Raw genomic sequence first — 14,940 nt, forward strand, 5'->3', positions numbered from 1 at the left:
GAAATGCAGTCACATCATACCATGAACACAACCTGCATTGAGTTTGCATTACCAGTTAAGCACTGAAAACAAATGCCATCTTATTTTAAAAACAAAGAAATTCTATGGAACTACAGTGCTCATAACTTCAAAATAGAACGATATATAATTATGATAGTATCTTAAGAAAAGAATAAGACAGGATAAGAGAAAAATGCTAAATCCTCCCAAACTTCCTGATCAGATCAAATAAATAAATTTGAATCAAAAAGCTACTGAATAATAGCTTTCATGATCCTTGACTTCAACATCAACAGCGTTCAGTCAATTAAAAGCCAATTAATTATAACTGTGCACTGAACAGCAAGAACTGGGCAAGAAAACCACTTTTTCATTTGACAAAAAAACCAAAAAGCAGGGTCCAGCCAAGGGCACAACTTTCAACATGTCAGATTTTAAAAAAAGAAGAGATTTTATATCAGGTCTCACAATCATATTTTAATAGGAATTGAACAAGGTGAGAATTATATCTTCATAAAAGGATTTGTTTGCTGCATAATTCATATCGCTGCGTTATTGGAACATGAAAGCCATTACACAGCTACTGGAGCTAGAATGCAGGGACCGAGCGAGGCGCAGAACTCCATGTGCGTGTCCAACACGTGCCAGGGGCCCACACTTCAATTTCATCACAAGTTCGGTTAAAGACCTCAGAGTCTCAGTGAGTCACCATTAACCCGGCCAACCGTTAACCCCTTAACTCCCGGCACAGATGGCCAGCGCCTTCTCCCCGTCACGCTGAACAGGGGAGCGGATTAACGGGGGGGGGGGCTGAGAAAATTCAGCCACAAATTAGAGCAGTGGTCGCCATCGGAGACGAACGGGCAAGCCGAAACGCTGGCCTGGGGGAGGCCCGGATGTTGTGGTGTAATTGAAGAATGGGCAGAGTTATGGGAAGCCTGGTTTGGTGGCAGAACAAAGCAAGAGTTGAGTAGAGTAGAATGGCATGGTCTGCAAAATGGGCTAGTGTTTGTGCAGAAAGGCAATCACAACGAGCACACTGCTGTGGGTGGGGGGGGGGGGGGGGGGGCAGGGCGAGGAGGGGCAGGGCGAGGGGAGCAGCATGAGCATCTGGATAGCCATGCACTACCATAAAGCCATTAGCAGGATGTGTTAATGTGCGCTGGATCCTACAGCCACTACAAAGGCAAATAAATCAGAAGTAAATCAAATTTTTGGTGGTACAGGATTAGCTGAAAGACAGTCTAGGTGTTAATCAGCATTTGGGGGTGGGTGGGGGGTGGTGGGAGAGGGGTAGGCAAAAAAAAATTGTTAAATTATTTTTTTAAATTACTATTTTATAATAAAAGTTTAGAGAGGAGAATCAAAACATATAAAAAGGAAAAAAAAAAAGAGAAATGCCAAGTGACAAGCCTAAAGTGACAAGAGAGTTTTACTGGACGAGACGCAGGTTCAGAGGGAGCCGTGAGCCTTTGCTTACCATAGTCGGGCGCGGGTTTAACTCTTCCGTCTGCCACGCCCCCCTTCCCTGGCGGGGGGGCACCCTTCTGAGGGGTCACTTTATATTTTAACCTGCCTAGGATCCTGTGCTTTCTGAGGAAGGGCGTGCGTCTGAAATGGCCCGCCGCCTTAAAGGGGCGTCCCCTCGACACGCCCCAGCCGGAGGGGGAGGGGTGGGACACGAGCCTATTTTTACCCTCTCGGGTCCCGTGGAGCTGGGCGCAGGATCGGGGCGTGGAAGACGCATCGGGCGCCCGGCGCCGGCGCCTGGGCGGGGCGTAGCTAGGGAGCCCCTTTTTCCGAGATTGTCCCTGAGTGGCATAGATGTGCGACAGTCCGTCGAAGAGCCCCTTAAGCTGGCTGTGATTGGACAGGCTGCTAAGGGAGGGCACGCTCGATTGGCTGGAAGAGCTCTGGGGGGAGTTAGCGGAGGTGGAGCTGTTGGATTTCAGCGAGGTGGGGCTCTGTCCGGACGATGGAGGAGGAGGAGGGGGGGGCGGGAGCGGACAGAGGGGAGTGGTTAGCTTTTGAGTGCCGGGGCGAGGGGTGCGCGGCGGTTTCGGAAGGCCCCGTTTCCTGGGCCGGCGCTGCTTGGACGGGTCTACCGCGCCGGGGCGGGACCGGCGGCCCACGGGGGAGGGGGTGAAAAATTTGGAAAGCCCGTCAATGAGCCCTTTGGTTTTCTTGTTAACGGTAAGTTTGGAGGAGGTGGGTGCAGACGTGAAAGAGGAGGAGGAGGAGGAGGTGGTGGTGGTGGAGGAGGAGGAGGAGGTGGTGGTGGTGAATTTGGTGGTGTCACCCGCCCAACAGGGGTCTGTAACAGCCAATCGGCTCCTGGCGGCCTTCGCGGATGCAGCATGACCAGATGAAGGTGTGGTACAGACTGTAATCTTTTGACCCCTACCAGGTGACACCCTTCCCGTCAGTGCTATCGTGGAGCCGTCGCCGCCGGTTACGGACCTGCGGACAAATCAGAGGTTAATATCCCGTCATTATCAGCAGGAAGTCGCTCTGGCAGCTTGCTTTTGGACACAATTGCAATTGGAAACATTTTTAGGCTGAGCAACGCACACAGTGACTGCAGTCGGAACCTCATTGCACAACCTGAATGAGACACACAAGCCAGTCCTGGTCTGGGGAGGATCGGTAACGGCTGCAGAAAGCGCATGCTAATCAGCAGCTGGCACGGGCCCGAGACAGAGAGAGAGAGACAGTCCCCGGAACACCGCTCGGGCTCTGCGGGACACGGACCGAATTCACAAACGTGTGGACAGCAGAACCCAGTGCTCTCAAACGCTCGGCCCAAGCGCTCCGGGGACACGGCTGGAAAGCTGGAGATGCACGAGCTGCATCGGTACTCAGGGGCTCAAAGGCATGCAGAAATCTCTCGGTCACGACGCTGTTAAGCAGACGCGGAAAGACACCCTGACTATCGGACGCTTAAAGCCAAGAGCTACGCTGCCGATTCAGCGTACGGGCATTTCACATCCAGAACCAATCGTTCAGATTGAATGTCCCCCCCCCGCCCCAATTCAAAGATTTCTGCATCTGAGGCAACGACCGATACAACACTGGCTTCAAAAGCCTGAACCCTTAACCGACGCGCCGGGCAGGACCCCGTCTGACAGGCTGCTTCAGGCCATTCTCTTTAACCGAATGTAAGAGCACACTGTCAAGAAAATATTCATGACCTTTCGGGAAAATTTCAGGGGGAAAAAAAAACAGCCACACCGTATAGGAATGAATGAATCCATTCACGAGTAACAGTATATTTTAGAACATCAAATATTTTACAGCTGGCCGAGAGGGACGTACATGGTTTGTTGCTTTAGCTTATTTTTGGGTCTTCCCAGCGGCTTTGCATATCGTCTTCTGATCTGGGCAGCCCTCTTGTGCAGCAGGCCCCTCCCCGTCTCCTTGGGCCGACAGACTTGGCAGATCCACAATCCTGGAGGACATCCAAACAAAGAGCATTAGGAGCTCCATCCATTCAAAAGGACACGTTCATGTGAAATATCCCCTTTTAATGCACCGGGACACAGCAGCACACACACACGTGCGCGCTCTCATTCCCAAACGAGGATTCATCTCTCCGCAGGACATAGGGGAGAAAAATCGACCCGAGGAACGGGGCTGCATTCCGGAGCAATCTGCGTAAAATGCCGTCACTTTGGATGTTCTGAGTGTCATGTGTTAACTTGTTAAAGGCAGGGGACCATGGTCTGGAACACAGTGACAATTCCGGAATACAATTCCTAACATTCTCAATAGAGAATTCCGGAATAATATGATAAGGAGCGCAGTATGAACCCTATCTGCCTTTTCCGCACTCTTACTGGGCATTGACAGTCAGTTGGCGAGCAGGGAGCAGAAATGCTCCAATGGCGTCTCACCTTTTGGCATTCGCGAGAGGGGGGGGTCGCAGCACTCCATGTGGAACCCCCGGTCACAGGAATCGCAGAAAAGCATCTCGTCCTACGCAGAGCGACACAACACAGAATCATCTACAATGCAGTACCAAAGCCACCAGCTGGAGTTGTCGCAATCCCTCATCATGCACAGTTTGTCATCATTTTTCATAACTTTCAATTTTTCCCAAAAACAACCCAGGGATAGACTGCACTGGGATATGACTGGATATAATGAAATGACATGCTAATATTTGTATAAGCATAGTTTCCATTTACTGTGTTTGCCACGAGAGGTGGCAAACCAAAACTATGCTATTAATAGTGCGCTGAAAATTGGCTATGGTCTATGCTTATGCAGGGTGATCAACACATTGCCTGGAGATCATCTTCCTTGAGATTATGCCCCATTCTAGTTCTGACATCGCAGCCAGCAATGTAGCATCAGGAGATATTTCACAAAGCAGGGTTAAGGAGACAGTCGGTAAAGGAGTTAAATATTTATGAAAGCTAGCATGCTACTCCTTAATCCAACTTGAAATATCCCCCAGATGAACATCAAGGCAGAACAAATAAAGTTTATAAAACTGTCAACACCAGACTCCTCTACACCCATTTTGTTTCTCAGAGGCATCTTGCTGTTGACTTACCGCATTTTTCCCCTGGATCCTGCAGGAGCTGCACGTCTTGCACTCGATACACTGCCACCGCAACGCTTTCACGTTCGCGGTCAACTCGGGAGAGAACTTCAGACACGACGGATGTCCTGTAGAGAAAAAAATTAACAGCAGGAATGAGCCATTTCTCGACGTAACGTACGCAAATGAAAGTACTTTCACAATGTTGAGGTTCCCTCGGCAAACATCGATCCTCACCAGACTGTGAGAAGCCCTCACACGCAAGCCCTCACCAGGTGGTGTAGTAGAATGCCCGTTTGAAATGAAAGGACCCCTTTCTCTGCGGTTAAATGAGATTGTAAACAGCCTGCGCAAAGCTGGAATCAAAGCCCATATGTAACCCCTGTACGCTGTCCTGTCCAAAAACAAACACGCAAGGGGTTTACCGCCCAACTCCGTCCTGCTCCACAAACCAATGTCAAAAAAACCAACCCAGGAACATACGGAGTAAGACTTCTACGAACGGATACAAAACAAAGTCACGCGTAAAGTTAGCAGATCCAGTGATCCATCAAACTCACGTTTTTATTAATGGGAAAGACGTGCCCTTTAGAGACTGCACACCGCACAGCACTAAATATATAAATACCAACGCTGTTGTTCAGAGCGTGCAGGATCCCCTTCCCAAGATCGGCGTCTGAAACAGTGAGATGAAACATCTGAGCGGCTAATTAAGGATAATTTGATCTTAATGAGGCAGAAACGGCAGCGGCGTTCAGTCTGACGGAGGACGATCCGTGAAAGTCGTGTAAACGCTGGCCTTCGCCTCGTCTTGCACCCTCCCCCCAGGGCCGTGAAACAGCTGTTTTACGGTGAAAACACGCTCTGTGTACACCACCGAACGCTTAAGGAAAACCACCTCAAAAGCTACTTAGTAAAATTCAGGCGATAAAAATGTCACCGGGATGTACAATTCTTTCTGGCATTTAAAATAATTGTTCGGAAAAAAGAAAAAAAGAAGAAAAAAAAAAATTACTACTTTGGAGGCAATTTAATGGAAGGTTGGCAATTTTGTCAGGAACAAAAGAAGGAGGAAAGTAAATGCCACCAATCTGCCGCAGAAAATGAGAGATCTTTTCTACACTTCCGTTCCCGAGCAGCGCGCTTCGCCCGCTCAATCATCAGAGCCATTTCAAATTCAATCCTGCGCCGGAGAACAGCAGGCCGCTCTGAGGTTTCACCAGCGTTCGTTAGCAAGCCGCAATTCCGCAGAAAATACAAGAGCGGAGGAATCGCAGCGAATTAAACCCAGCTCACATATCAAGGAACGGAAAGCGATATAACCCAATAACCATGAAGCGACAAAGCGATAAGTGGATTCATCCTGAGATCTCATTTCATTCATGGCCTCTTCATCTGAAGGACCCAGGAAACCGTTTTTATATATTTATTTATTTTATACATAAAGTAGCCATTTTGCGGCACACTTTGATAAACACACAGCTGAACACTGAAGAACAGGAGACAAACCTTCTGCACACCTCAGTGGTCAAGGTGTACGGTCTGAAACATGTACCTCATTTTACTGTACATTGTGGCTAACCACAAATTACCCCACCCCACAGGGGGGTGGGCACTCAATTTAAGCAGCTGCCACTTATTAATACTTCCCAGCGCACAAAGCACTGCAGGTGGCGTCGTGACAGACCTAGTGTGTTCTGCCAGCTTTCAATACCCGCCCATGCCAGGCTGTGCCAGGCGTCTCTACTGGGCGGCAGATTGGGGTGATAGAAATTGACCTTGTGGCTTTATACCGCCCCCCCATACCCCCCCCACCCCACACACGGCGGGACTTACCGCTGCTCCCGCAGTCCGTGCACGACAGCAGCTCCTCCGGCTGCTGGTCCCGGTTGGACTCCCGCGTGCCCAGACAGAAGCTGCATATGGGGATGGGGTCGGCCCGCGGCTGCAGGGAGAGAGAGAGAGAGAGAGGGATGAGAGAGGAGAGACGGTGGCGGACGAGGGACGAAGGGGAGGGCAGGGGCAGGGGGGGAGAGGGGGAGGTGGGGGGGGGGGGGGAGAGGGAGTGGGAAAGAGAGGAGAGAGAGAGGGAGATTCAGTTTGGCTTCTCTGGGCTTATCCCGAACCCGACGCCATGTCCCCATGATGCACTTCGGCAGGCTCTGGACAGAGCACTACAGCCCACTGACAGAGAGGGGTCAGGGGTCATGAGACCAGTGTTAAGAGCTGCAACACAGTTTTATTAAAATACATAAAGCAAATATTTTCCACCACTGCAGATTTTCCTTTTTCCAAGGGCTCTGTGACATAAAACTGCCAACTGCACTTAGTTACATAACTGGCTTAAAAAAATAAAATAAATAAAACAATGAAATGCTGTCAGTTAGATGCTATTATTAGACCCGTCCAACCCTGGATGCTGAACAGCACTGCAGGAGCAGGCAGATCATTAGCACCGGGACGCAGAGTCTTATTCTAAACTACAGTGAGCATTTAATGCCATGAAATCAAACCCACTCTTCTGTTAGATCTGTGTTAATAAAGGGCACGGCCAAATTATACACAGAAACCTAGATTACAAATCCAATTTCTAAATAATGAATTTTCATCGCAACTGTGACTATTCCAACAACTCAATCATTTTTATTTGCATGCATTAAAACAGATGTTCCTTGGGGGGCAACCGAAACAGAAATATAATAGCATGAAAGACTGGCGTGGGCCAGAGTAATTCACGGGCAATAAGTCAGCAAATGCAAAATGCAGGATTATCGCTTCAATGAAAGTGACAGTGCTGTCACAGTACACGTCAGTAGCATAAAGTCTAAGGAAAGGGACGCATGTTGCAGCAGCCAGGGTCTGCTTGGATAGGTGCTTCCAGAGCAATGACAGAAGTCGGATAATCTGAAAACACTATGAAGGCGCTGAATAGCCTGCCGCTCAAAGCGAGGCCCTATTGGCCCTGTTGGCACTGCCCTATCTGCAGATAGCAGCTGGCCGCATTTAATCAGTTAGCAAAAAGATAGTCGATGGGTAAAACGCCACCGGTAAACAAAAGTCAGCGTTTAATTCAGCCGCTGTCTATAAAAACCCTAACGTACAGCCACGATAATAAACAGCCTGCGCAAAAGACAAAAGGAACGAACCAAGCGCGCTGCCACAACCGAACACTGAAGCTAATTGCAAAAGCCTAATTATTTCTGCAACAGCAAACACCAAACACCAATTTAAAAAAGGGGTCTGTATTAGCCTGCTGACAATGATTAACGCTCATCACATCACCCCAAATTCACGCAACGCATCTACAGCGATGTGTAATTTTGTATTGGATGAATTCCAGCAATCGCCAATATGGAAAACTCCAGATTTGGTTCGTCAAGTCAGAAGGCAAAAACCAGCAAGGCCCTAAAAATTGGGACAGTCCTGAGAAAAGGCACAAGTGCACATGTGTAAAAACAGAACCGAGAGCAGCCATGAAAAAGAAAGCCAGCCCAAAAAATCACACACATGCTACGAAAAAGAAAAAAAAAAAAAAAACCCTCCACGTGCCTCACACACTGGAGCAGAGACAACAGTGTCCCACCTCGGGGACAGAAGATGTTAAGACACACACAATTTTGCCATCAGGACCTTGTCCACTTGAGACAGCAGTTCAAATGGTAATGGACTGATGAACTAAGCACTGAACAGTTTTACAACTGGGGAATTGGAATTAAATTTTCACTTTGGTTAACAAACTGAAACAAACTAGCCTACACACTTCTGAAATGGAACAATATCTGATGGTGTGTAGAATGTTTGTGTACACATTTGTGCATGAAATTTGTCATCTTAAACTAAAACAGTGGAATAAGAACTCTTCATTGGGAGCAGGTATGGCGTGGAAAGAGCCAAGATTATGCTGCGAATTCAGAAATTAAGTATGTAGGCCATTACCCGTAAAATTTGATATGTTTGGATATCACCCAGATACTAATGGAGAGTCTTGTAAAATAAAATTGATGCAAACATTTCAAACGCTCAGGTAGCCACAGGAACAAGACTCCACACAAGCCTGTGTAGTTGAGGTATGACTCAATGAAGCAGTGCTGCTTTCCTTTGGGGTTTGGTGACTAACGATCTGCACGTGGGTTCGATTTCACACAGAACCATCATCAGTGGAGCAAACAGAGGCTGGAAAAAGCCTCAGAAAGACTGGCTGGTGGTCAGGGGAAATGCAGATTCACTTCAAATAAACTACGCTTTAACAGACAGCCCAAGAGCTTGGGAGGAGGACAAACTGGCATTTTTCCTGTTTATTGATCAGCAGGGTCATTTTTTTCTACCTCCCCTTGCAGGAACAGAAATGAATATCTACTACACCGGCAAAACGCTGGAGGTCAAGTGTTCTCCACAGGGGTGGGATTTAACTGGTGCGCTATAGCTTCATAATGCCACATGAGGGGGGGTGGGGGGGTGGGTAGCTTTTTAAAGTCCTGTGAAGAGTAATTTGCTTTTGACAGCAGCACATCCTTTCTCACAATCGACGAGGTGGGTCAGAGAAACACGGGGAGCATCGATTCAGCCTCAAAGTGCTACTCAAAATAATCATCCCGACTATGAACGGCCATCAGCAAATTGATAGTCGGGCGGGAACAGTAATAGAATTCGGAGTGAATTGCACAACAGCGGCTTGATGGAATTCTCAGAGGGTGTGTTACCCACAAACAGCCCCCGCCACCGCTCACAAGGGGGGGGCCCAGGCACACGCTCCCCACGGACCCAAATATGCACGCCCCCCCCCCCCAAACACGCCGCTCAGAACATCATAACACACATCGACAGCCCGCTCGGGGGAACCGGAGGGAAATTACAGGCGCCTCATGAAGAGAGGACAGGGAACGAGGGGTGGTGGCAGGAGGGCCGGAGGACTGGGCCTGTGTGTGCAGGAGCCGAAAGCGAAGGGAACGATTGTTTTCAACGGGCCGTTCTGAACTGGAGCCAGTTTCATGCATTTAAAAAGGTGCCGATTTACCGAAGGGCCTGTAACATTGGTCTGCGGCACAAATCAACACCTGACGCCCAACAGATCTTAAAACTTGTGAACTGTAGGCCTAATCCAAGTCAATCATGTTTACCCACCTCAATGTACGATTTCACATTAGAGATTTCTGTGCCACTTAGCAAGGCAAAACAAGAGCATCTTGAATAAATGTCTGCTCAGGTAGCATGAAAAGCAAGTTTGTTAACCACAAACGTTCAAAAAGAAAAATTGAAGACACAAAGCAAATGACTATGATGACTAAATTGTATGTGTTTAAGCTCATTATGGCAGGTTAGACAACAATCTTGCAACAGCTCACTACACTTTTATTTAGCCAACAGTCTAGATGTAATTTCATATTCTACTGAAGTAATAGGCTGCTTGGTTTTGAATAAGACCATTAAGATTATTTTTAATTCAAAACAGGCTACATAGAGGACAATAACAGGTTATAAAGGCTCATTTACGCTGATAAAGCCTCACTTGTAACCACAGTGTGATTCAGGCAAAATTCCCTTTCACAACACCTTGCAGATGACAGTGGATGCTACTTTTGAGATGAAGGTTCTGGATTTCCCCCAACAAAAGAAAGCTAATTTCCCCAGAGTCTCACATCCTCCACGCCCCAATGTGTCCAGCCCCTCCTCTCAATCCTCTGGAGTCCCACAGGGCTCAATGCTCGGCCCCCTCCTGATCTCAGTCACCACAGAATCCCCGAGCTCAGGGACAGCTTCTCGCCATCATGCCTCTCCTTTCCTCCCTCCAACAAACAAATCCCACCATGCATCACGACAGGCCTCAATGACGCCTAAAAACGGGATGAGTAACCTCGCCAAAAACTATGCAGCATCACCTCCAGGCTAAGACCGCACTCACCCAGTATCCATCTTAACACAACAGCTTCTGCTTCTCAAACTGCCAAGAACTGGAGCGTGACACCGGACTAGTCGGCCTTCTGCCACAGACACTGCTTCACCGTCCCACAGCTGCGGAACCTTCCGGCATTACCAGTTTGTCTGAATGGCGGTTCAATCCAGGGTCAGCTGCAAAGCCTAAAACTGACGTGTGTGGCTAGATACTCAGTGAAGCAAGTTAGACTGGCTGCGCAAGAGTACAGTGGCACAGCCACAACTGGAAGTTGAACCTGCAACCTCTGCTTTATCATCCAAGCTTCTCACCATATAATCTACTCGGCCATTCTGCATGTTCACTCTGATGACCCCCCGCCCAGACTGGTGCGGGCGCTTCTACTTAAGGGCTTGTTTTAGGCTCCCCTCTTCTGCAACGGGGCACTCAAACATGCCAACACATTTACCGCAGCACCGCTTTCACACCGACACTGCGCTTCGCTTCCCTTCCAGACCATTCCACCGTCTCCGCCGCCGATCCCCCAGCCTGCAGTGCGCTAATTTATAACCCGAGCCGCTAAACGAACGCTAGCGGTTTTGAATGCTACAAACTGCCGAGCTGCCGTCTCGTTATGTTTATTTTTTAAGCGGCCGGGCGGGGCTTGCGGGAGAGCCGTTTGACGATCTGAGACGCGGACATCAGAAGCACCGCGAGCCACGCGCAGCCCGTCGGCCATTTTTATTAGAATACAGCGATCCGAGGAGACCGCCTAAGCGGCCAGAATGCGTTTATGAGATGGAGCACGTCGGCGCTGAATAAAAGCCCCGCACCAGCAGCGCTCTTCATGAGACGCCACTACCAGCCTTCCCTCTTCTGTTCTGTTCTGTTGTTGCTAAGGTAACAGTTCCTGATTTCTGGATGGTGAAATGTATTCCAGTTCACCACAGTTATTCTAATGATTTTATACAGCAGCGGGGAAATGCAAGGACAGAAAATAACAGCACACAATGAAAATAGAAATGTTACAAGTTCAACAGCCGTGGGAAATGAAAATAGTCATATTAGCCTACTACAAACCAAATGATCCGATTAATTACCCACACAAACAGCTTGCTCTGATTGTGCCATTGTGACACAGGGCTAGACTAGAGGAATCTTTTTTATTAAAAATGAATTTATGCACATTGTCAGAGAAATCTAACCTTACAAAATCTGAAAATGTCAAACACGCACATCAGTACTGCATAATGCAGGCCTAATTGTCTACAGAAAAATTCAGCCAAAAGCACTGCAGGGGAATGCCTGCTCACCATTTTTTAGGAGCAAGGACATAACCCAAAAAAAACCTCCGGTAGTACATAACAAAAATATGGTATAAATGGCTCATTTCTCATTTTGATGCGTTGATGCTTGATGTCATCTTGATGCTTGATGTCATGATGATGTCACAAATAATTCAGTACCGAACTGAGGATCCACAGCAGCATACCGCTGGCCCCACTGCTAACAAACCAGCGGCCTTTCCGTTAAAAAATAAATACTTATCTATTTATTAACCTAGGCAGGACACCAGAGAACTGGCCTCTCGCCTGGAGTGATGTTCTGGTACTCACAGTGGGTGGGAGTGGACGGGACTGTACTGGCTCATCAGGTGTGGGGAGAAGGGTCAGGAGGTCAACTGCAGCAGCTGCACAGAACCAGTTCAGCGGAAATCTGAGCAGGAGCCCAAAACCGACCCTGTACACAGTCAGAGAGGACCTTGCTCTAACACTGCATCATAAGGACGGTTTAATGCCAGAGGTCCTGCAATACTGGCCACTGCTGTCAATCAGTACTCCTAATAAGATGCATTTACCTCTTCAAAAGCCACAAAGCAAAGTTCAATAAAATCTTAATGCAACATGTGATGTTGGATCTCGAATTTAATTTGAGCTTTTCTGGAAAAAAAGCCTGTTTAGCACTGGGAAGTTGAAGCCTAGAGAAAGGGTTTGGTTTGGTCTAATAAAAACACACTAAGTACACACTCATTACAAGTCAGATTAATCTTATCAGCAACGACTTGCAGGCAATCTTACAAATTTTATTAGGCCTATAGGATAACAACTGCAGGTGCCCATCAATCTTTTTTCAGAAACGTATTTAAAAGAATTAGGCCCATCTGTGATGCAAGGCAAGGCTTCCTGGATAAAATGCTAGGTAGATTTTCTCCCTTTGATTCACAATCTAGCCTAATCCCACTCATATGACACAGTTACTTCCCATTAACTTGCCATTTAACTCTGCATATGTACAGAGAATAATGGATAGCAGCAGCGAGATTAAACCATTGCAATTGCCTGCGCAGTGTTAAGCAATAGGGGGTGGAATTGTAATGTGTTTACAGGTATTGTGCGCGGAGGGCTGATCTCCCTCCAGCCAGCGGCGCGAACCTGGCTGATTAAATATTGAACTGCACATCTGTTTCGCTTGTTTTAACCCCGAGATGAAACGCCAGCCCATTCCCTTCATCTGGGCCAATTAGGAGCCGGGCGGTGGCCTCGGCTTCAGAGGCGGCGGCGTGGACGCGCGGACGCGGGCCTCATCGCCGCGGTAACCGCCGCAGAGACCGCCGGCCAGCTCGCCGCGGATGATCTGAAAATGAAAGGAGCAGCCTCACAGCCGAGTGGGTTTCACGCCTTAATTTGAAGGCGTTAATCACTTATCTATTGGAGACGGATAATGGAAAAGTGTTCCATTAAATTACCAATCAAGGCAGAGGCAAATGATTTTTTTTTTTTTTTTTTAAACATTCACTTAGGCTGAATTTATTCTGAACCATCGAGGATTTATTATGTCAACCGAATGCTGGCGGCGCTGTACGGAAGAGGGCAGAAGAGCGGCTTAGTGTCGAGCAGCCTAACGGGGTCAGAGGCGACCGCGATGCTACCGGCGAGATCAGGAGAGGAGCGACCGCGATGCTAACGGTGAGATCAGGAGAGGAGCGACCGCGATGCTAACGGTGAGATCAGGAGAGGAGCGACCGCGATGCTAACGGTGGGATCAGGAGCGGAGCGATCGCGATGCTAACGGTGGGATCAGGAGAGGAGCGACCGCGATGCTAACGGTGGGATCAGGAGAGGAGCGATCGCGATGCTAACGGTGAGATCAGGAGAGGAGCGATCGCGATGCTATCGGTGGGATCAGGAGAGGAGCGACGCGATGCTAACGGTGGGATCAGGAGAGGAGCGATCGCGATGCTAACGGCGGGATCGGAGAGGAGCGACCGTGATGCTAACGGTGAGATCAGGAGAGGAGAGGAGCGACCGCGATGCTAACGTGGGATCAGGAGAGGAGCGACCGCGATGCTAACGGTGGGATCAGGAGAGGAGCGACCGCGATGCTAACGGTGGGATCAGGAGAGGAGCGACCGCGATGCTAACGGTGGGATCAGGAGAGGAGCGACCGCGATGCTAACGGTGGGATCAGGAGAGGAGCGACCGCGATGCTAACGGTGGGATCGGAGAGGAGCGACCGCGATGCTAACGGTGGGATCAGGAGAGGAGCGACCGCGATGCTAACGGTGAGATCAGGAGAGGAGCGATCGCGATGCTAACGGCGGGATCTGGAGAGGAGCGACCGCGATGCTAACGGTGGGATCGGGAGAGGAGCGACCGCGATGCTAACGGTGAGATCAGGAGAGGAGCGACCGCGATGCTAACGGTGGGATCAGGAGAGGAGCGATCGCGATGCTAAGAAAGATGGCCAACACTCGTGCCCAGGGCAGGTGTTCAGATGGGTGACCCTCCTGCGTTCAGGGCAGGTGTTCAGCAGGTTAACAGCACGTTTCTGAGCACTCCATAGGAAAGCCCACTTAACCAAGTTACATGAATCCTTAGGGGGGGGGGAGGCCCTTAAGGGGCATTAAGGGCAGCTGGGTTTGTAATGGTTCACACACAACGAGGGGGGGGGGGGGGCAGGTTGTACCCCATTCATCCCCTCTCTTAATCAGCCCCCCCACCGCCGCTCATAAATCAGACTGATCAGATTACTTTGTTTGCCGGTGATCCCTGCTCCAGGGCCAGCAGTGCTTTACCATGCAGCAGCACCTGTGAGCTAATGGGGAAATTATCAGGCCATATTCAAATGGCTTTCCTGACAGCACAGCTCAGTGAGCCAAGGTCATAAAAGTCACCAGCGCTGTTAGACTCACTGCAACCCGTACAGCGCCTCGTAGCTACACACGCTAGTGCTACTGCTACCACCCGACCTTCTCCTCGGGCTTCAGGTCCAGATCCGTCCATCAGACTCAGGGTGTCGATCACAGATCAGGGTTCTAGGCCTCCTATGCCTATTCCCTGAACATGGACTGGATTTTATTTTAGTTATTTATTTTACTATTTTTGCCCACATCTTTTTGTTTCCGGTTTGTTTCAATTTGTAAATGATAAATGATGGACATTTCTAAACAACGTCTCGTATTTGTTTTTAATGGAGCTGCACAGAGTGGCTTCCTGCTATGAACGGTCTAAAACGCGAGCCAAAC

At 48.9% G+C, this 14,940-nt stretch overlaps 1 protein-coding gene across 7 annotated transcripts in view; it reads right to left on the reverse strand.

Annotated features, from left to right (window-relative positions):
• Nucleotides 1-14,940, reverse strand: part of LOC135243202 (histone acetyltransferase KAT6B-like) — a 39,278-nt gene that overhangs the window by 14,745 nt on the left and 9,593 nt on the right. For 5 of the 7 annotated variants that reach the window (XM_064314862.1, XM_064314877.1, XM_064314845.1 and 2 more), the window contains 5 exons: nt 6,383-6,491; nt 4,559-4,674; nt 3,894-3,975; nt 3,316-3,448; nt 1,481-2,460 (listed from right to left, as the gene is read on the reverse strand). In XM_064314862.1, coding sequence (XP_064170932.1) covers nt 1,481-2,460; nt 3,316-3,448; nt 3,894-3,975; nt 4,559-4,674; nt 6,383-6,491 — 1,420 coding nt within the window. The remainder of the gene's footprint in view (nt 1-1,480; nt 2,461-3,315; nt 3,449-3,893; nt 3,976-4,558; nt 4,675-6,382; nt 6,492-14,940) is intronic. The other 2 variants (XM_064314896.1, XM_064314887.1) reach the window with 1 other exon arrangement.

Source organism: Anguilla rostrata, chromosome 2, assembly GCF_018555375.3.
Source record: "Anguilla rostrata isolate EN2019 chromosome 2, ASM1855537v3, whole genome shotgun sequence".
NCBI classification, from domain to species: Eukaryota; Metazoa; Chordata; class Actinopteri; order Anguilliformes; family Anguillidae; genus Anguilla; species Anguilla rostrata.